Genomic DNA, 21,503 nt, shown 5'->3' with positions numbered 1-21,503 from the left:
AACAAATGGGCCTCCCGTGCATTTTCAATAAACACTTGCAATAACTAAACACGGAATCATTCCACTGATGCTTTTATTCCATGCCCAGCCCTAGAGCCTCTTTAACATCTTTGCTTTATAGAACCATCTTCTGGGGAAAATCTCCAGGTCTCTATTTCCTCGGCTTTCTCGAGCAATGCTGCTTAGCAGGCACGACTCTGCTCTCCCACTGCAGCGTTCACTGGATCAAAGTGTGCCCAGCAACTCTCAGATGCCATAACGCCTCTATTAATCACCCAGCAGAAACGTGTACAGATCCAGTGCCGCTAGCTAAGAAGTCAGGCTTAGAGCAATCAGACACTGCAACTGAGCAAATGAATTAATGAGCCCATTACCCCATTGTATCATCACAGCCATTGAATTAATACTGTATTTACACTTCACTCCCACACTCACTAAGCGGCTTGATAGGCTTCCTTCTGCCTCAAAAACAATTAAGCTGTATACTGATTTTTCCTTCACAGTGTAGTTAAAAGCAAGAGACAATCCTTGATGTCGCAGGGTGAAGCGAAGGCTCTGTTGCTCTCCATTCAATATTAATTTTGAGTACTCAGCTGGGCTCTGTAGAAAAAACAAACAACTTGGTTACACTCTTTCTTCACATGGAAAGGGATCTGGCTCTTCCCACCAAGTGCAACCCTGTAAAGAGCAGCTAACAGTCAGAGCTGCTTTCTACAGTGAAGGATCTATGTTGACCTGTGGGCTTCAGGCTGGTCAAGCCAGAGCTTGGAGGACCTTCCCTTGCCAGATACAACCCCAAGACCAGGGTGCACCTCCTGCCAGCACAGCTACCCTTCCCCTGGCCCTGCTCTGCCCCAATGGGACCACATCCAGAACACTGAAGGCAGCTGGTGGCTAATGGACTGCTGGGCTGAGTCCCAAACTAGTCTGACCTGCAAAGTAATCTGGAGGCTGAAACAGGAAACAACCCAGTGCACCCATGCCCAATTAACTACCTTCCCGTTTCTCAACTCCCTTGCAGCTAAATACTTCTCAGATGCCATCCAGATCCCAGCGGCAAAGCCTGGTCTGAGCCCTGGAGTTGTGAGCTGAACATCTCTACATGCTCATCTCAGGACAATTATCCTTTATTCCTAATTAAAAGTGAATGTATTCAGCCACTTCCCCCTTTGCCATAGAAATATGTCTCCAAACTTTCTATTTCTTTCTCATCAACAAAGACAATATGCTCCATTTGCAAAGCTATTGTCATACACTTCTAGTGCAGTGGAGGAGAACAAGCTCTAGTATCTGTGGGCTTTATTAGAACTTGTCTGAAAAAAAGCCCATCCTTTCTTCAATGAGATGCAATTCAGGCCTTCCAGCCCCACATATACACTTACTTGAAAAGCCTTCACGGGCTGCTGAAACAGGTCCCGATCTTGGATTGTCACTTGAACAGGGTTCTTTGCCAAATTCAGGACTCGAATTAAACTTTCTTCTGGGACAAGTCGAGGCATATCAGTTTCCTAATTAAAGTAAAAGGCTTTAAGTGCCATCTGTATGCTTTGTTAGCACTTTAATACATTTTCATTTTTTAGCCATAAGAGTCTTCCTCTCTGTAATGACACTTTTCCATCCCTTCCTCATCAGGAGTTGCACTCAAGGAAAACTGAATATAAATCTTCCTTAAGGAGGTTTCCTTATAGTAGCTCAATAGCCAAGCTATTGTTCCTCCCCAAAACTGCTCTTCACACCACCAAGTGTCAGGCTCCACAACTGCTAGGCAGGTAGAACAAAGTGGCTGCTTTTATTATACAGCTCCCTAGTGCCCGGATTTAACCAACTGCCATATCAGAATGGAAAAAATTGTGCTTAGCTTTCAAAAGCAGTGACCAGAATAATTATTTCCCACTGCAGTCAGTGACTGGGAAAGGAATTAGGCCAGAAGCCATGCAGTTTTGCAAATCCCAGTCCAGCTCCATGCCCGTAACCGGTGCTTTTGCATCACTTGATACAGAGTTATCTAACAGCCAACTGTATAGATCTTATTCCATGTTTTCTGAGAAAGGGAGGATGATGTCTTCAGCACAGAGGTACCTCTTGATGTCAGGAATCATTTCCTAGAAAGAGTACTTCAGTCAGTGTCAGCCTTGTACTACCTGCAGATGTAAAATGATTGTTTGTTTGTTTTTAACTTCTCTTTTCTTTTTCTCACTTTATTTTCTAAAGTAGCTGCCAGCAATACTTCAGAGCTTTTATTGTGTGGGGAGACACACTGTCAAAGAAGATAGGGCAACACCAATTTCCCTGTACCCATATGCTGCTCTACACCAACAGGCCTGTTTAATTTTATCTAGCAAATCCCATTACTGTGGCTTTTTGCCTGTACTACCCACAGCCAAGCCAAGGTGGGCCATCCTATCCCCCTCTTTGGTAAAGCTTTTAGTGGCCTTCAGAGTAAAATTTCCATGCAGAGGTGGGAGGAACATCTAACTCACCTTGCTTCTGCCTGAAGGAGTCACCCACAGCCAGAGCACAATTTCAGTGCTCGGCCAGAGCTGCAGTTGGTGGCAATAAGAGCATTTCTTTGCTCACATAAAGAGATCAGGAAGAAGACTTGAACCCACCAAGTCTCATTTCAGCGGGAGACTTGTCAGTGGATTCACCTGAGGAACCAGCAGACGTTAATCCAGGGCTGTGCACCAGCCACTCTAACAGAACATTTTAAGTATACATGGAAGTGTTAAAAATTAATCCTACAGTAACTTGTGAGCCAAAGGTCAGCCGGAGTCTGCAGAAGCCTGGTCACAGGCCAGAAACAAACAGTACAAATCCGCAGGGGCTAACAACGAATTTACAGGAGCTTTGCTGCTGTCCTGTCTGGGATGCCTGGCAGCCCCTGATGCCTGTGACTGCAGAAGTGACTGCAGTCATCTGCCTCAGCGGAGAATCCATCTGGCTTGTAAAAACCACATCCCCGCCTTAAAGTAGGAAAGGAATTAAATTAAAAAAACAAAAGAGCCAAACTTAAACAGTAAAATATAGGCAAACTACAGCAAGAAAAAGGAGAGAGAACAGACTACCTTTTGGGAATTAATCACTAGCATTAACTAGATGTCTGTCAAGCACTTTGACGATGGAAATCTAGAATACAGGCCAATATAGATGAAGGCACAGCAAAACTGCAAGGACTAGAAAGAGAGACACAGAGAGAGAGAAGGGGAAAGTAGACAAAGTAAGAATTGTCATTAGCAACTGGATCAGTGTGCTTAATTGTAAAGAACACATCAAAATTATAATCCAGGATTACAATGGTTAAAAGGATTATCTAACAGGCATATACAGGAAAGTATTTTTGAGAAACCCCTTGTGCTATACTTACATTTATTTTGACTTCTACAATGGCTGCAAGTCCAAATGCCATCCCTGCAAGGATCATACCTGTTGCCATTTTCCTAATAGGTCTATGGAGCAAATGAAAGAGGTGCCATTAAGTAAAAAAAAAAAAAAAAAAAAAAAAAAAAAGTAATTTAAAATATAAAATACCATTCCTCAGAGCCAAAGATGTGCCAAAATCATATAATAAACTGTCCAACAGGTGGCACTGGGGATGATGTGCTGTTTAAATTGCCAATCATTTAACTTAAAACTATTCTATTATTCTGTATGAGACCAGCACTGAGGCAAATTAAAACTGACATGCCATGAAAAAAGCTCTTTGCTTGCAAGTTTCATATTATCTCATTCCTAGCTTTTCTAGTGGGAACAGCTCATGGCATTATGTTAACTTGTGATGCTGGAAGGAGCACCAGAAATTATATATCTTCAAGTCCCTCTTGGGAAGGGCAAAAGAAAAGTAGCACGCTATTTAGCAACAGGAATGAGGAGAAGAAAAATGTATAGTTTGTGTCATCAATGTTTCTGGCCATCTGTGGCATCATTCTGGGTTATTCCTTATGCCAATACATTTACATTTCTTGAGAATAAAGAGCTTGCTTCTTAACTCAGAGCAAAACTAGGACAAGTCTACTAGAGTTACATGAGACAATCTGATATAAAGCAGAATAAAACAGGTCCAGAAAGGCAGGTCCAAACTGTGTATGGAGTTGTTGAGATTTGAAAGAAATCTGGTTCTAGATCCAGTGGTCTCCACTCTTTATAGTAGATTCACATTCCAGACTGACTGGGCTGTGGGAAATCCAGATTAGAAACACATATTCTGCCTCTCAGATCCATACCCTGAGATAAGAAAATATTAACTGCTTGCATATTGTAATTAAAAAAAAAAAGGGGGGGGGGGAGGATCTTCAACACTGCACTGGGATTTTGTAGCACAGACTTTCACAGCTGCATAAACTCAAGATACTGCAGGCTACAGTGTTTCCACAGCCACTTCTACAGCAAAAGGTGACAGGAGCCCATGAGCATCCCACACCCAGGGGACACAGAGAGCGTGGCACTTGGTCCTGATGGGTGTGTGAGCTTGTGCTGTGGCGGGAACTGGTCTGTGAACTGGCCATCAGGCAGAAACTTTTCTGTGGAGCTGGGGTTCACTCCAGGGCTCACACTGAGAAACACAGCTTCTGACGTGTGTCCTCCAAGGGGCACCACTGCAGGGCTGGACAATGTCTTTACTACCTCTTTGGATGCAAGTAACTCAGCATGATGGGAGAGGGCCAGCAGGCTGAAGGGGTAGGCTTCTGAGCCTCCTTCCATCCCCATTTTACCCTGGTTTTGTCTATCCAGAATTTTAGTTTGGATCGGATCATACATAAATTCCCTTTTGTGCTCATTGGTTTAAATTTCAGTGTGGAATCTGCTTTCACAGCACCACCTGTAGCCCATGTGAGACAGTAATTTTGGCCCCACAGGGATCTTTCAGGGAGGGAATTATTTAGGAGTGATGTAGGAGATAAGGCAAAAATCTTTTTGATCAAATTCGAAGAGGGAATGTTCTTTATCTGCTGTCAGGGAAAAACTGTACAAATCAGAATCCAACATCACTGAATTTTCCCCTCTAGAATTTCCAGGGCCTATGGAAGAGGGTGACATCACCTGTTGGGGCTGAACTAGGCTCAAGTACTGGAAAGGGTGAATGGAAATTTCTATTTCTTCTCCTTAAAAGCTATTTTGCACACTTGCTGCAAAAGAATAAGAACTGAGGCATCTGCATTGTCCCCAAGTACTTACGTGAAATTAAATTTGCACAGGTTTATCAGTGGGTAGAGTCCAAGATCAAAAATTGGGATGAAGACAAGAATAAGAAGTGGATTTAAGAACTGCAAAACAAAAGAATGGGAGTTTAGGGACTAGAAAGCAACTTTCAGTAATTAAACTCATAAAACACTGTCCTCCAGAAATAATTCCATTACAGAAAGGACACGAACAAACACTTTGAAACCTCCTTTTAAAACGTAATCATAGTTTGCACTCTGACAGCCTCTGCTATTTAGTTTTAAGAGACATGACTAAGTTTTGTTCATATCCTCCCCTCCAAGAGGTAAGCAAGCATCACTGTCCCAATTTCCCTGAAGAGAGAACTGAAACATTATGTTTTTTAAGAAGTGCAAAACCCACTAACAATAGAAGCAGGTGACCTTCAGTGCTGCAGTGGGACCTTACAGCAAATCAGCAATAATGGAAACATCCTGGGACTTCAGCAGAAGAACAGGCACTGCTCTGTGAGACTGGCAATTTCTCGCACTTCCACACATCTTGGTAATCCCCCAGGAACTACATTTCTCCTGGGACAGCCAGAGCTTGTCTGACAGCCCACAGTGGCAGAGCAAGAAAATACAGCATGGAAATATAAGCAGAAAGAAATGCTGTTTCAGTTTTGAATTAAGATTTCAGGGAACAGAACAGCTTTGAATTTCCCCAGAGCTGTTCACCGTAAGAATTGTAATTAACTGTGACAACACAACACTGTCTTGGAGCCTTCACATTTTCATCTGCCCTGCAGGAAGGGAGGAAGTAAACATATTTCAAGTAATATGCTCATCCCAGAGCAGGGGCTTGTTAAAAGGAGACACAGCTTGTATCCTCCACATGCCAGCACTGGTTCAAGAACTACTACAGTGGTATGTCTCCCCACACCTCTGCACTATTCTGCAGGATTCAAATTCCATACTAGGACATCCTTTGAGTCTTCTGAACTCCAAGACTAAGCTTTCAAAACAGCTAGTGAGCAATAAGGCAGAGTTCACACCACAGCAGTCAGCAGGAGCACTGCTATTACCTTCAAAAGGAACAGAGAAAAGCCCGTGGTCCCGTAAGAAAAATAAAAATGAGAGAGAAAAATAAAATACATTTCTGAAGGTTATTCCCTACCCTATAGTATATTTTACCTGCATTTGGTCAGGCTGAAGAACATATATTCCCTGAAACAAAAAGATATTCCAAGTGATTCATAAACACCATAATATAACAGCGCATATGGCAAATAAGCAGCCAGTCCAGGAGAGGCCTCAGCAGCAAAAGTTGTTTTCTCAAAGGCTTTATGTTGGCTTTAGCAGCTGATATTGTGCTCTGGACACTTGTCATCTAAGGACACAGTGTTTGATGAGAATAATTTTGCAGGAGGAAGCTACACTCAGACCTTGATATATGCTGGGACACAGCCTGTAACAGGTACTGAGACTCATTCTCAGACTGGTTGAGCCATGAACCAGACAAATGGGGAGGAATGGACATGTTAGCGTCCCAGTTGGGATCTGGTCTTGGAGCTTCCTCCTTCTTTCTGTAATAGGAAAAGCCCAAATCCTGTGAGTGTTCTCAAGCTCAGGACCTGAGCTCTGTTGCTGTTTCTTCCAGGCACCCCAAAAGGATGACAAGACCATCCCTGAGCCAGTGGGCTGCACAAACACTGCTCTCCTCCTTCTGCCTGCCCAGGGCACCAAATGGTCTTGGGTCAACTGTCCAACTGTGACTTCTTGGTTTGAGCCAAGAGTCCTTGAGGCTCTAAGAGGTGCTTCCCCTTGCATCACTATACCCAGCCCCCACAACTGGGCAAGGTCAACGGGGATGGATAGAGGGATCTCAGTCCCCCAATGGGCTGTCTCCACATAAGGGCTAGTATTTGTCTGAACTCCATGCAGTGCTTTTCATTTGAAGTTATGATGAAGAAAAGACGGGGAAATTAGGAAGGAAATAATATCTTTCCAAGAAATCTGCGTGGGGGGGTTTTCTCCTGCCTGCCAGCCTTGTCCTGAGCTGAATCTGGAATGATTGTCTGTCTCTGCCTCCTGGAAGAGTGGAAACCACTGGTCACAGCAAAGGAGACTTATTAAAAATATCAGGCAAACATCCTCTCCTGCTACTTTGTGCACACTATACAAATGTGCCATTAGGAAACAAGCCTGCAAAAATTTCATCTCACGCTAAATCATTCTCTGTTTGACTCCAGACTTCCTAGTTGAGCCCTTTTTCTACAGGAGTGAAAAACCTGGAATATTATGAACTCGAACACCAACAAGCCTAGTGGTGGGATCACTCCAATGTTGCAGTTTATTCTAACCTTCATTAGTCAGGACAACTCACCAGTACAGCGGGAATGAGGCTGACACACAGGCCAAAAACCTATACAATTTGCTGTGACAAAAAAAATATCCCTGAACATGTTCTCCCCCACCAGTGAGATTTTAAGAACAGACACCTGGTGATTCTTAGATGTTCTACTAAGTGCATGTGAGCAAAACAGCAGAAAATTAAGTTTTTAGATACATATCACAAAAACCACATGAACTTTGTTTTCTCTTTCTGAGGTGGATAAATATTACTCAAGGTGTAGTCTTTCTCATGCTTCATTTGAATTAATTAAGCTTAATGAGTGTCCCATGCTGAGAGCCCAATTTTTAACAGGAATGATAGAGAAGGGCTCAAATTTTGGGTTTTAAGTCAATTTTAATCTGGAAAATGGGCACTTACAAGTCTAAATTCTGATGTGGGCATTCACAGGTAAGATCTAGATGGCATGTTAAAATATATATCTGTAAACCAGCCCTGCATGGTGGAATTTTTAGGCAGAGAGCTGATCCACATTTATCTGCCACTGCACCCTGCACCATTTGCCATTCACATTTTTGAAGAACTTTATGGTTGTTAACTAATTAATCCTCATCGCATCTCTACACAAAGATTTCTGCTGGTTTTACAGGCTTCATCAGTGTATCACCAAGTAATCCAGAGCAGAAACATACAAATACAATAGCTCTACTTACACCTCACAAGGGCTGTGTGAACTTTCCCTGACTTCTCTGTCCTCAGTGGGGGCAGCCAACCCTGCCTGTTGAAAGTCACAGAGCAACTGGTTGCCAGTAGACCAGCACTCCTGGCCTTGCAGGCTGCTGATGGCTCCCCAACCCTCACTCCTTGCCAAAAAGTGCTGTGATGAATTGAATATGGCTGCACAGAGCCCCTCGCTTCTAATCGCCAAAAGTGCAACTCACCCAGACTCATCAAGCAGATGCTCTTAGTACTGCAACACTCCGGTTAAAAAGCAAGAGCAGTGATGTTACTATTAGTCTTACCAGCCCTGGTGACATTAAGTACTTACAAAATCAGCATTCATTTTTGTGGCTTGCAAAGTCCACCTGGATCCCTAAGGAGAAAACAGATAGCTGTGAAGCCTTCAAGATGTCCCATGGGACTAGAAAACTTGGGGACAGAGAAGACGACAGTGCTGGAGGTCTTATTTTGCATCTATTCCTTCCCTTCCCTGTAACACCTGCCAGCAGACAGGGTACATCCTTCTCACCCTTCTGTGCCAGACACCTGTCAGGACTGCGAAGGGATGGCCAGCAGCAATGGTGGGTCCTGCCTTGGCAAGCCCCTGGACACCTGGTAGGAGCACAGCACTCTGTGTCCTCAGGATGCTTTGGTGTTACTCTGGGAGGACAAGGGTGCAAATCCAGGCTGATGGGCAGACCTGCAAATCGCTGTACTGTACCTGCTGATCAAACAGGGCCCAGAACATTGGCAGCGGTATGAAGAGGAAGAGAACACGTGTCACCATTTTAACCTCCCCAATCAGCTGTTTCTATAAAGAGAACAGGCAGAAAGGTAAGATGAGGGTGAAAAGCCAACAAGTGATCCAAACCACAGAATGTAAGAGCTCCTATTTCTTGCTACATGCCAGTTATTCATTGGACTCATTCAGCATATTGGACATATTTGCATTTCTGCATTTCAGTGCAGCACCTAAACCATACATTAAGGGTCAGAAGAGTACAGAGGTGGGAGTGGACAGGACAAATGAGAACCTGGTGCGATGAGGAGCGCTGTGGCCAGGCCAGTCTTATTGTCTGCCCATCCCCCCACTTACCTCTCCAAACTTGCCACCTAGAGCATCACTTACCGAGTATTTTTCTGATGCCCAATCCAGCCAGTGATCTCTCTTTGGAATATGACGAGACCGATTTTTCAGTCTGTTTTTAATAGCAAACTAGGGAGAAAAACAGACAAGTAAACAGCCTCTTTGCATATCTGCCCTTGTCACATTCCCAGCTCAAGGCCACCCTCTCCAACCTCAAACATAAACAGCACAAGAAAATTGCAAGAGTTTTGCTGGACAATTCAAAAATCTAGCATTGGATACTTTATGACCAACTCTCTGCAGGAAATTTTCTGTGACATTGATTGATTAAAAAGCATGATGTGGGAATGAACTATCTCATGGGCTTGTCTTTCACAGACAAAACAAACTAGCCCCCCAAAGAATGTTTCTTGCTGGATTTAAAACCTTCTACATGATAAAGCTTTAAACATAATTTCTTCATTTCTTTTCCAAAGAGCACTTGTTGGATTGACCACTGTGCTGGGGAGGAAACACCTCATTATCCAAAACAATGTCAAAACTAGAACTCTCCTGTTCTTTAGTCCTCATTGCATACTTCTGGTGAAGCCCATGACTCATTCAGTCCCAGACCAGGTTTCAGGTTGGTTTCTCACTGGAGGAGATATCAGCGACACCAGATTTGTAATTTGTTTGTTCGTGCTTGTGCTCCAGCCACTGAACACAGCCACCCTGGCAATAAAAGTGGCAGAACTCAGTTAAAAGTCCTGTCCTTAAGAACTGGCCTGTTTCCCCAAGGTAAACCTGTCACTAGGATTGACCTGGGTAAAAAGAACACATTTGCTGTTAGCAACAGCTTCCTGAAAAACAAACATCATTATCCACCTAATAATAAGAAAGTATTTATTTCTCATACTATATTCAGCTCACACACTATGAAAAATAATTTATAAAGCTATAATGCAACTTCAGCAGGTGTCTCTTGCATTTACATGAACATGCTTAATGTGCATAATTTGAACATGGGCTATTACTGTCTGCTGAACTGATAAACTTCGGTAAAATTATTCAGCTGAAAAAACTGAATCATATATGTGATACTCGGTGAGTTTGAGTTTTCCTTTCAGTTCAGTCTCCGCCAGCTTCTGCCACTAGTGATTCTACTGACATCAACCGAACAGTTCATGGCACTAGGGAAAAACAAATGAAATGTTGAAAGAACAAGCTAGGACGCAAATGTGTCTCTTATTCTTTACAGCTCATTAGCAAGGTATCCAGAAGCAGCATACAGAAGAGCTCCAAACGTAACCTCCCCTTTCCCTTTGCACTTTACTGATCTGCAGCGTCAGAATCATGCATGCAAAAGAGAGAATAGCACACACTTACACCGATGCATTTGCACACTTCAAGTAAGACGTTCCCCTGCGGTGGTGTTTTTCTGTACAGTCCACTTCCAGCAATGAACACAACTGAAAAATATTATAATCCAAATGGGAATTCATGTGACTGAAGCTTGATCTTGCACTGTCTTCTGGGAAGGATCCCCTACCCCTCTATTCAAAAGAAATCCTCTGGCCTTGAGGCTTACAGGATTGCACTTTGAATAAAATAAATATATAGCACTCCTTCAGTGCCTTCAGGTGGAAGAAAACACAACATCCTACAAGAGGCAGTGTGATCCCTAAGAAGTCACCATCATCTTCTCATTATCTGCACAACAAGCACCTGCACTCCTGATTCATACCGAAAATCAAAGATCTGAAATTACCCCCCATCTGTGCTTTTTGTTGGCTAAACTTAAAATATAACTCACATTAAATTGCTGCACCTGATGTTGGAAATAATCCCTGAGCTGTTGCAACCATGTGAGATCCAAAGCAGGCTCTGTGTGCTTCTATCTCACACACATTTAAACAGAAACTGCCACAAACTCACTGCATCACACACTGGTGTTAACAGAAATTACGTCCGTTTATGGTTTCCACAAAGGGATATACAATTTAAGATATTGTTTTGTCTTGGTTTACTCCTTCAAAGCACAAAGAATATTGGACTGAGCCTTCAAAATCCTATCAGAGCGGGGGCTATCTGATGACATATCATTTGCTCTGGTCTTTGAGAGCCTCTGAGCACATTGCAATTCCACAGACATTAGCAGGGAGAAGCATAATAAAAGCTGAGCATGAAATCCATATAACAAACCAACCTCAACCTTTTAAACTAACCCAATTGTCTGGGTCATTTGGCAGCCAGTGGAGAAAAGCAGGCACCTCTGTCCTAACACAGAAGGCCTGGGACACTGCAGGGAACTCATTTCTCTTTTCTGACTGAGAAGACCCTTTGCATTCAGTTTTGACTTGCAGAACTGTCAGAGAGACCTCTAAAGTGAGTTTTGATGAGTAGCAGTGAAAGACACTTTTCCAAAGTCCCCCAGGGTGGGTAGTTGCACTATCTAACTTTTCCCTGTGGACCTGTTGACACCTCTAAAAGGTGGTTGATTTGATGCTCTGAAATATCTTCTGGTGATGTCATTGACTCCTTTAGGAACTGGGGTTTCTGCATAGATTTGGCTTTTGGAATTAAACAGTATTAATCTTCCCCCATCTTTCAGAAACTGAAGCAGCTCAGAAAATCTTGTTCTATAAGATTTCTTTTCTGCCTCTAAGTCTATCCCCGCTTTCCATCACCACAGAGAGAGGGCCAGTCACGGCTGAAAGGGTATTTTCTCCAGTTCTGCATGCTGCTCACATAGTCAAATATATCACTTCCAAAAGCATTTTAGCATGTTACTAAAGACCACGGAGTTGCTTTGCTGGGCAGGCCCTGGAATCTGGCAGCAGGACACCAGCTAAAAGCACATTTCGATTGATGCCCTCACAGAAACTGCAATATTTACACTTTCATTTTCCCCTGGGCAACTACTACCCTGCTAGAAACATTCATCACAGAGGAGCCTGTGCTGCCTTAAACTGATAGGAACAGGCCACAGGGGAAAAGGGAAGCTTCTCAGGCCCATGATCATGCAGTTTTTTGAAAATAATTGCTGTAACTTCAGCTGTGGTCTGATGACATTTCTCCAGTGTCCTGGCTCTTTTCTCTGGGCGAAGTTTGAGGGGAAAGAGCAATATTCACATTCTGTGGTAGATGAACTTTTCAAATCAGATGCTGTGGTAAAAATCAAGTAAATGCTTGGTCTCTCAATTAAGCTAACAAGCTGAACGATAAGTCACCCCATGCTGTGTCAAAACCTCTCAAATACAGCATAATAAGGGGACTGCTCCCCTCAGCAGCTTGCAACCGTGAAACTAAAGCTAATGGGATGTTCTCTGTACTGGCTACCAAAGACTAACAGTAAGAATGTGGAAATTGCTGAGTATTTTATAAAGGTTGAAGAAGCAATCTTGACAAGTACATTAATGGGGCTAAGATGCAAGCTTTAAGGAGGCAGGATGATTGTGGCTGCCTCCTGACACTTGCACAATAAGGGCTTTTTATTGCAACATAATAATAACCTGTCACTGTAATTGTGGGAATTACTTCAGCCAAGCAAAGTGAGACAGCTCAAAATAAAGTAACATCTCATTCAGCTCTTCTGCAATTTCTGTATGGTGCACAGATTCCAAAGCAAAAGCCTGAGCCATTAAAGATGGCCCCAAGCTGCAAAGAGCCTGTGGAAAGGTTAGAAGTGGCACACTAAGCTTCTCTTCTGTAAGCTGGGGGACTCTGAGGACTGCTCAGATTGCAGTTCAAAGGCCAAACCTGCTCATAGGCAAAGCTGCAAGCCATCAGGAGAGTCATTTTGGTGCCTTCCTTTGCTTTACAGAGCAAGGCAACTGTGTTGTGAAAAATCCACCAGACCACCCTCTCATCAGTATCCCAATAAAGAACTGCAGTAAAACCACATTCCGCCCACCACTAAGCCAACTAGTGCTTTTCTTGCTGTTCTCAACTGTGGAATTGTTGGATGACCTTGATCCCTTGAGTTTCCCAACACAGTATCCATCCAGAGCTAGTGAATTTGTGCATTTTCTCATCTGCCCATTGACTAAAAAATGGTAATTCCTATTACAAGCATTATTGTTTCCACTCACCAAGTGCCAACACCATCAGTGCTGCTGGAACACCAAAAGCCAGTGCATAACAATCCTCTCCAAAACATTTCACATCCCCTGAAAAACAAGTCAGAAATAAATGCACCTCATTACAGTCAGACTTATGTTACCAGGGCCTTTGATTTGCTTCCCCTAAATCAGTCTGTTCCCCTGGTTTTAAATCTTCTTTGCTGGTGCTTGACATTGTGAATTGAATCTCCTTGAAACAGTTGTCCTCCCTTGATGAAGACAATTTGGAAACAGGGTTAGCATCTGCCAGCAAAAGGAGCAGATAATGGGATATTGATGAGGATGTTAAAAGGGAGAGGGCAGACAAATAGAAAGAAATAGTCGGAACTGTAATTGGGGAAAAAAACCTGTAACATATAAAATAAACAAACTGAAGCCACTCTGAATTTGCCTAGATCTAAATTACCAGTATTGTGTTTCCATGTTATTTGTGCCAGCTGTAAGAATTATTGAGCTAAAAACCTGAATCTGATTTCATAGCGACCTACAGTAGAAAAAGTGGAAGCTAATATCCCTACTATTAATAAATAAGTGGAAGCACAGGGTTGGTCATAATGCTCCAGGTCCCCTTCTCGACACCTTCCCAATCTCACTAGAGGTAGCCTGCTCCAAATGTCAGGTCTTCCAACAACTCATCACAAAGCCAGGGTTGTTACAGTGCAGCTTTAACAGATGTGAGCTGTGATTCACAGAAACCCTGTACCTCTTGGACCGGGCCAGTTCTCAGACCATATGAATTCAGAACTCCAGTTGCAAACAGCAAGCCAGCACTGGGCTCTGTGTTTGTATGTCAGTGGCTACAAATTACTGCATGGTTACACGAAGTAATAACAAAATGGCTAAAACAAGCCAACATACTTAACAGGAAACCAACTCATGAAACTTTCAGTTGTTCCTGTTGTCCCTGCTCAGTCACCGTCAGCTACATAGCTCTGTGTGTGCATAGCCTTTATTTACTCATTCTCAGCAAATTAGCTAAAATCCAACAAAGCTGGCAGTGAGACATTATGGACACACTGAACTTCTGACATGCAAAATGAGTCGGACTTCTCCACCTAAAAGTACGTATTCCACATTCTGCCAAATGTCTATGAACGGCATTTCTTGCTTTTCCAAGACAAGCTTTCACGCTTAGCAGAAATTTTACTCTTTCCCCATCCTCTCTACCTCATTTCCTTGTTGCAACTAGTTTATTGCTAGGAAGGGGACTGGATTTTCATCTGCTCACTATGCTGGGCAAAAGCCTCTTCCCAACAGAATGCTGACCTGGGGACAACAGTGAGAGAAAAAGCACAAGATACAGCATTTGTCTTTGCCCATATGCATGGTGTAAATATGAGATAAGCACAATTGCCCACAGCCTTGTGAAATGAATGGCCTGTTAAAATAACTCTGAACAACAACAAAAAAAAGCTTCCTGGAGGCCATGCAACCCAATGAAAAAATTGCTACGAAGTGTGAAGGCTACCTTGTCCCTGTCCCCATCGCCTATGGCCTGCTGCTCTGCCTCTGTGTCTGTATTTAGAGCATGCCAACCTCCTTGGCTTCCACGCACTGCAATACAATGAAGTAAGTGGAGGGAGACTCGGGATAAAAGGAGTTGTGCAAGCTGGACAGAATGCAAAGTAGGTCTTAAGTGGGGCATGGGCCCACGTTTTGTCTTCAAGGCAAGTTGCTCAGGGCTGCAATCTTGCAAGCAGACCCACGCAGACACGCCTGGGTGCCAGGACAGAGCCCTCCAGAAGCCAGCAACCTCCTGTGGGAGGGAGAAGGCAGGACTTCAAAACCAGCCTTGCTGAGTTTTTCAGCCCTGACACCTGCGCAGGGCAGCAGAGATCAGTTCCCATCCACAGGCTACCTGCAGGCAAGACAGGAGAATAATGCTTCACTGGCAACGGGGAGGATTAGATGACCATATAGGTCCTTCCACCTTTCATACTTTAAATCTACAGTTTAGGTTGCCTTTGAAATACAACCAGGAATATAGTTTCTGTGACTTGTTTGCTAGTACTATAAATCTGTTATGCTGCTATGGCAGTATTAACAAGGCATAAATGCAAGACACTGGTCACTCCACAGATAATGTAATTTCTGCCATTTGGTTCTCATAAGAGCCTAACTATGTCCAGCAGAGTAGTCAGAAGGCAGCTAATTTATTGTCTTATTCTAAATCAACACTGACCTCTTAATACAGGAGTTACAAACGTGGAGATCAAACTTCCAGCATTAATGGATAAATAGAAGATTGAAAAAAACTGGTTTCTCTCCGAGGTCTAAAACAAAGGAAGACAATATCAATGTCATGGGTAACACACAGCATCAGGCTTGCAAATTGAACACTATCAATTCTCTTGTTAGGAAGGCTGGGTAAATATTGACACACAATGCATAAAATGTTAAGCAAACAAGCTTGCGTTCAGGTGATGGTAAATGCTCCCACAAATCAGCCTGCGTTACTTGAGAAGTGCTTTGGGGCTTTTTGGCATTTCAGAGGGAAAGCCACTGGTTCAAGAGTGTTGTGAGATTGGAAGGAGGGGAGAGCATTTACTTATTCACAACAAGTAGCATGATTCAGAACCTCTGTCACCTAATTCAATCCAATTTGGCAGTTTGACAAGCTCATAATTTTTTCCCATGTCTGAGCTCTTTTTTTTCCCCTCTTCTCCTGTGTAGAAATAGAAAAAGAAATCTGTGTATTTTGAGGAGCTGGTAGTGACAACATAAATGAGAGAGTGCCAGCAAATGAGAGGTATCCATCAGATGGATTACCAAACTGAGGCCAGTCAACCTCAAACTAATAGCGTAAATTACATCTACGGGAGCAAATTCAAGAGCCTGATGGAAGGATGAACTGTAAGAAAAAAGAGTTCAGAATTTAACTGATGTTGTAACATATTATAGTCCATACAAAGGATTCCTGTTGATCATCTTTCTTCCTGTGCAGTTCATAATTTAGAAGGAATCAAGAACTCGATGCAGAGTTTGATCCTTTTTGTGAGATTAATGTGTGAGGGTGTTCAACCAAGAGCAGCCTCTCCTTTCTTGTGAGGGAGACGTAGATGTACAGTTGCACACACACACACGGTGCTAAATCCCCTCCCTGTGCCAGGGAGGGGGGTGGGCAGCAGACTGGACAAACAAGAGCAGGATACCTGACCTACCTCACACTCATCTGCATCACCAGCTATGGGACACTTGAGTCAGTGAAACCAGCTTTTAAGGACAGCCCAAGCCCAGGCCGCCAATACACTCCATATGTATCTAGGCCTTGCTCCCGGCTGTCACTAGGTGCTGTAAAGGTAGTGAGCAAATTCCTCAGGACATGGCTTGGTGCCTGGTAGAACACTCCTTAGAGCACCTGAAGACACATGTCTATGATCTGAGCATCATTTGAATGCGAAGCTTTAACTAAGCTGAGTGTGACGAAGCTCCTCAGGAGCCTGGTTCTGTCCCCTCTCCTAACATGTCCTGCTTCCTTCTGCTCCCTGAGAGAACGATATTCACAAGGCTAGAAAACAGGAGAAAACGTGAAGAATTCCAGGTAGCTGGAAGATAATAGCTCTTAAGGAAGGAAGCCTGGGATCAAAAAATGTAACCAACTTTTCTTTGTGTCACCTTGTGAAGCAGGTACTGGGAAGGTGAGTGTGAGAGCCCCATCACCTCCTGCTGACACCCACCATGAGTCTGGATGTGCCCTCACTCGGGTTAAAGACTTTTTACCTTGGTCTAGCACATTTATGAAGACCTCACCAACCCAAGCTTTTGGGTCTTCTGCAGTTTTATTACCTAGCACGTCCCACACAATCTAATCCATACATTACTTGTAAATGATTTATCATACATTGAAAGATTAGTAGGCCTTATAATAATCATCTCTATGGCATGTTCCCATACTTAATAGTGAACAGCTCTGGATCTTACTATCTCTTATACTTCATTTCTGTCCTTACCAGTGTTTGAGATTACCTGGAACTTTCTGCTGCTAAGCTAGTACAAGTATGTTTTCTACTTCATTCTACCCTTGTGACTAGTTTTTTGTCATCATAAGGGTATCTAGAGAAATGAGCAGCCTCAGCAATCTCTTCCAGTCCCAGAGCAGCTCTAACATGGGTTCATGTGAGTGGTGCAGTAGAGTCCTCACAGTCCTGCCCCCTTCTGGTCAAATTCTCATGCCACAGCTCTAACCTTTCCTATCTGAGCAATTCAGATTTCTGACAGATTTCGTGATAAAGTCTAGAGCAAGAATCACCAAAAGAATGTGCTGGTAAGAGAAGCGAGTAGCGATGCATAAATAATTTGGGGCATCTTATTTCACACATTTTGAGATTTTAGTGATAGAAAAAATAATGGTCGGAGAAAAGCAGAAGTGAGTACAAAAAAAATGACCCAGCAGCTTGCAAATTACACTGATCGGAAAAAAAGGAATTGCCTCCTCATTTTCTTAATATTTGGAGCAGACATACATTAACAACATGATTTGGATTAGCTAATTTGAGAAAAGGTACCATACACGATAATCCTGATCTCCTTGGCAACCGAAAATAAAGAAACAAAGAGAAAGCTATTTAGTACCTTAAACGCCATATCACACTGTTCGAAAGCAGCTTTGGTCTTTAATTAATATGCACAGCAGCCTTTGCATTCAAGTAACATATCGTAAATAAAATTTTGTTCAGGCATTTTTAGCTTGGACTCCTAATCCTACAGACAAAGATGCTTGGAAATCTCCTGCAGATAAATCTACTTTCCCTGTCTGACCTCCTGCTGAATCAGTCTCCATCACTGGTTGTAGTAGCACTGTTCTCAAAGTGGCAGATCCAAGCCTATTGTACTCATAAAGTACTTAAAAGAAAACCAAACCAATGGTATGCATTTACCTCAAAACATAAATTTGTGTCTACATGATAATAGCAGGGGCAATTTATTTATTCATTTTATATACAGAAGTTTCCAGATGGAACAACTAAGCCTGTGCACTTAAAGGCTCAGCTGAAGTTTATCGGTGTCCTGAAAACTAAAGGGGAATCAAATGCATCATTTCATTTGGAATTTTCAGAAACTTATTTCATCCTACCTGGAGTGGAAGATGAAAAACCTGACAAGTCCTCTCAAACACCACTCTGGAGAGGACAAATATTCTGGTTGGCCCCAAACCTTTCACTCCTTACAAAATCAGAACTTCTTGTTCCAATTTTGAAGACTTAAATTTCCTGTCACATAGCATAAAACCTTTTTTTTTCTTCTGAAAGGCCAACTCATTTCAAAATGGCAAAATACAAAACTGTCTATTCTGAAAAGAATGAATAGAGTAGAATACATTGTCCTTATCACAAGGCCTTTTAGAGTTTTCTTTCTCTAAATTAGTTTTTCTTGAAGGCAACACACAGGTGAATGTTTGAGCCTTAGTATTTGATAAATTTGCTGGAGAGGTGTAGTCTGAATGCAGAGAATTTCCACAGGCTCACACAACTGCAGGCAGCTCAGGTTTTTCTCTAACTCAGTTGTGGTTGAAAGTTTCAGTAATAATATGTGTGTGCCTGACTGGGGTGCTGAGATTCATTAGCTGAAGTCTATAAAACACTCTGAAGATAAGTGGTACATATTATCACACGGTAATTAGGTGGTAATTGAAAGATGCTGGATAAACATTATTAATCATTAATATTCATAGAAGCAGCACTTCTGAAAATGCTGCTATAACACCTGTTAGAATCCTTTTGGGACAACTATCGGCACTGCAAGCTGGGATGCCCACCAGCTGGTGTGCACACAGCGTATTCCCAGAGCACGCACGCTGTAATGCCAGCCTGCTTTTGGTCAGAGTTGTGCCAACTGGGGAGGCTGGTGACCACCACATGATCACTACTCCCTTTTTTGCAGCTCCCCTGGAAGCACCAAGTCCAACTAACACCACAGGATGGACTTGCCTGCTGAAGGATCTGCTTTGAACAAGTGACTGTGAACCATCTTGGGTTTTGTTATTCCTTAGTAAACATGAGCTTCATTCAATTCAACATCACACAGTTCATGTGCAGAAAGTACAAGTCTTCCCAAAATTTTAAAATAAACATTTAGTCTGTATTATTCATTCATTAAATGCTGACTACACGACAAACACCAAACTATCCTATGAGGCTCCCATCCCTTGTCCAACTCTACTGGTGCCTTCCCTCACAGAAAATTAGTCCACTGTCCTTCTTCAATGTCTCCATTGTTGAGAATTTCCATCTCCCAAAGCTCCTAGTCTTTTCCAGTACTTCTCTAGATCTAGTTCTGGAAAATGTTTCCTATTATCAATCCCAAGTAATCCTCCTTGAATTTAAACCTACACATGACAGACTCAAACAGTCATTTTCTTTCTTGTAGCAGTGGCCTTCTGCGTATTTGAGAACTCGTGCCATGCACAGGAGTTGCTGATTTAAATACTGTCATTCAGAAAACTGATGTTTTTATTTGTGTATTAGGTAAACATATACTTAAGTGTTTAATTTTGTGTCAATTTACAAACTATGTTTTTTTACTGAGGATTAGTACTTCCTGACCTGCTCTGCTTCTTTAAGAACTACCTTATCACTGGCTGAGCCATTATGCTGCATAATGAGAGTTTGAGATTAACACAGGTTAAGCACTCATGTTGGAGAACGAGGACACAAAGCAACTGGACTACGATTCACAGGATGCAGAGCACAAACGGAGCTAAAAAAATAGATTTTCCTCAAGTCTTCAAAACTTTCCATTTTGGAATATCTAAAAAGCATCCTGGGTAGATTTGACACCAACACTACTTTCAAATGGCTGGAATTTCCTAGAGTTCATTCTGAACAACATCTAAAACACAGACTAAACGATTTTGTGGAAAAATTCCCAAGGAAGCGTGGGCTAGTAATACAATTGTATCCTTAATTTGCTGTATTTCGTTGTAGTACATTATAATCATCCCTGTTAAGCAGGTTCAGAAATGGCTAGAGTTCCATAATACATGATATAGGATCTTCCAACTACTCTGATGTTCAATCAATATGTAGATGATTTGATGCAATTATGACCTATCCTCCCCAGTACAAGTCCTGTTCTGTGGTCGTTTTCCTTTCCTGAAGCATCCAAATTCTCTCAAATCTTATGCAAACCACCCTACCTCACATATTACTACATCTTTTCTTAGCAAACTGGCCCTTCTTCCAGTACAACAGGATTTGATCATATAAACAACCTCATAAAGCAAGCAGACACTACAGATTTTATGAAAGAAAAGAAATCTTACATGTTCCTCTTCAAACTGGTCCCCACCAAATGCAGAGACACAGGGCTTGATGCCTCCTGTTCCAAGGGCAATCAAGAACAGGCCAACCATAGACAGGATCCTTCATGCAAAAACAAAAGTATCACCATTGTAGAACCTTTACAGTGCTTATAAGAGCATTTTAGCATCACCCAACCATGATTCCTCTGGTATCATTGTGTTTTGCACACAGGTAGTGACAATGAGCCAGGTAAGTGGGAAAAACAAATTCATTATCCTCATTTCTGCACTCAGTACCAGCCAATTAACCAAACTGGTTTTGTCAGTTTCTTACTGTTCTGAGGCCCAATGGACACACTAGAGATCAAAGATCTGTGGGATTTCTTTTCACTCATATGTGAACAAGATTGCAGAGATCAATTGAGAGAAACAAACAAACAAAAAAAAAAAAGGTGTTTTCCTGTAGCCTTTTGGAGTAAGTTCAGACAAACTGAATAACTGAATTAGGCATACTCCTGGGTGCTTTCTACCTCCTCATGCTCCTCAAAATACTATTGTTGGCCTGATAGATTACATCTGTAGGGAACAGTATGTCAGGACTGGCCAGGTCTGGGACATAAGGAAACTGTCACATCAGAAAAATGTATCTTTGGGTTTGTGTTTCCACACACACAAGGGAACCTTGCTGGGCTGGGCAGCCAAGCTGATGAGGAAATGAGGGAGGAATGAGCCAGGTGTGGGCAGCTGGATGGAGGAGACCAAACTCCTGCAGCATGATATAGCAGGGAAGGGTGATCAGAGGTCCCTATCTAAAAGGGCTTAGAGTCTCTGTGATGGTTTCCAACTCCTTCTGGTACATTCACACTCT

General features: G+C 42.5%; 1 protein-coding gene across 2 annotated transcripts in view; it reads right to left on the bottom strand.

Moving 5' to 3' along the window:
- The window catches only part of SLC15A2 (solute carrier family 15 member 2), a gene marked incomplete at its 5' end in the record, with an annotated part of 53,478 nt that overhangs the window by 10,509 nt on the left and 21,466 nt on the right, over window positions 1-21,503 (bottom strand). For both annotated transcript variants that reach the window (XM_082055491.1, XM_082055490.1), the window contains 12 exons: window positions 436-600; window positions 1,383-1,508; window positions 3,365-3,446; window positions 5,173-5,261; window positions 6,330-6,362; window positions 8,537-8,581; window positions 8,930-9,019; window positions 9,338-9,424; window positions 10,661-10,743; window positions 13,366-13,443; window positions 15,578-15,668; window positions 20,657-20,756. In XM_082055491.1, coding sequence (XP_081911617.1) covers window positions 436-600; window positions 1,383-1,508; window positions 3,365-3,446; window positions 5,173-5,261; window positions 6,330-6,362; window positions 8,537-8,581; window positions 8,930-9,019; window positions 9,338-9,424; window positions 10,661-10,743; window positions 13,366-13,443; window positions 15,578-15,668; window positions 20,657-20,756 — 1,069 coding nt within the window. The remainder of the gene's footprint in view (window positions 1-435; window positions 601-1,382; window positions 1,509-3,364; window positions 3,447-5,172; window positions 5,262-6,329; window positions 6,363-8,536; window positions 8,582-8,929; window positions 9,020-9,337; window positions 9,425-10,660; window positions 10,744-13,365; window positions 13,444-15,577; window positions 15,669-20,656; window positions 20,757-21,503) is intronic.

The sequence above is a fragment of the Streptopelia decaocto genome (genome assembly GCF_964273445.1).
Source record: "Streptopelia decaocto genome assembly, chromosome: 6".
NCBI lineage: Eukaryota > Metazoa > Chordata > Aves > Columbiformes > Columbidae > Streptopelia > Streptopelia decaocto.
This window is presented reverse-complemented; position numbering and strand designations above follow the sequence as displayed.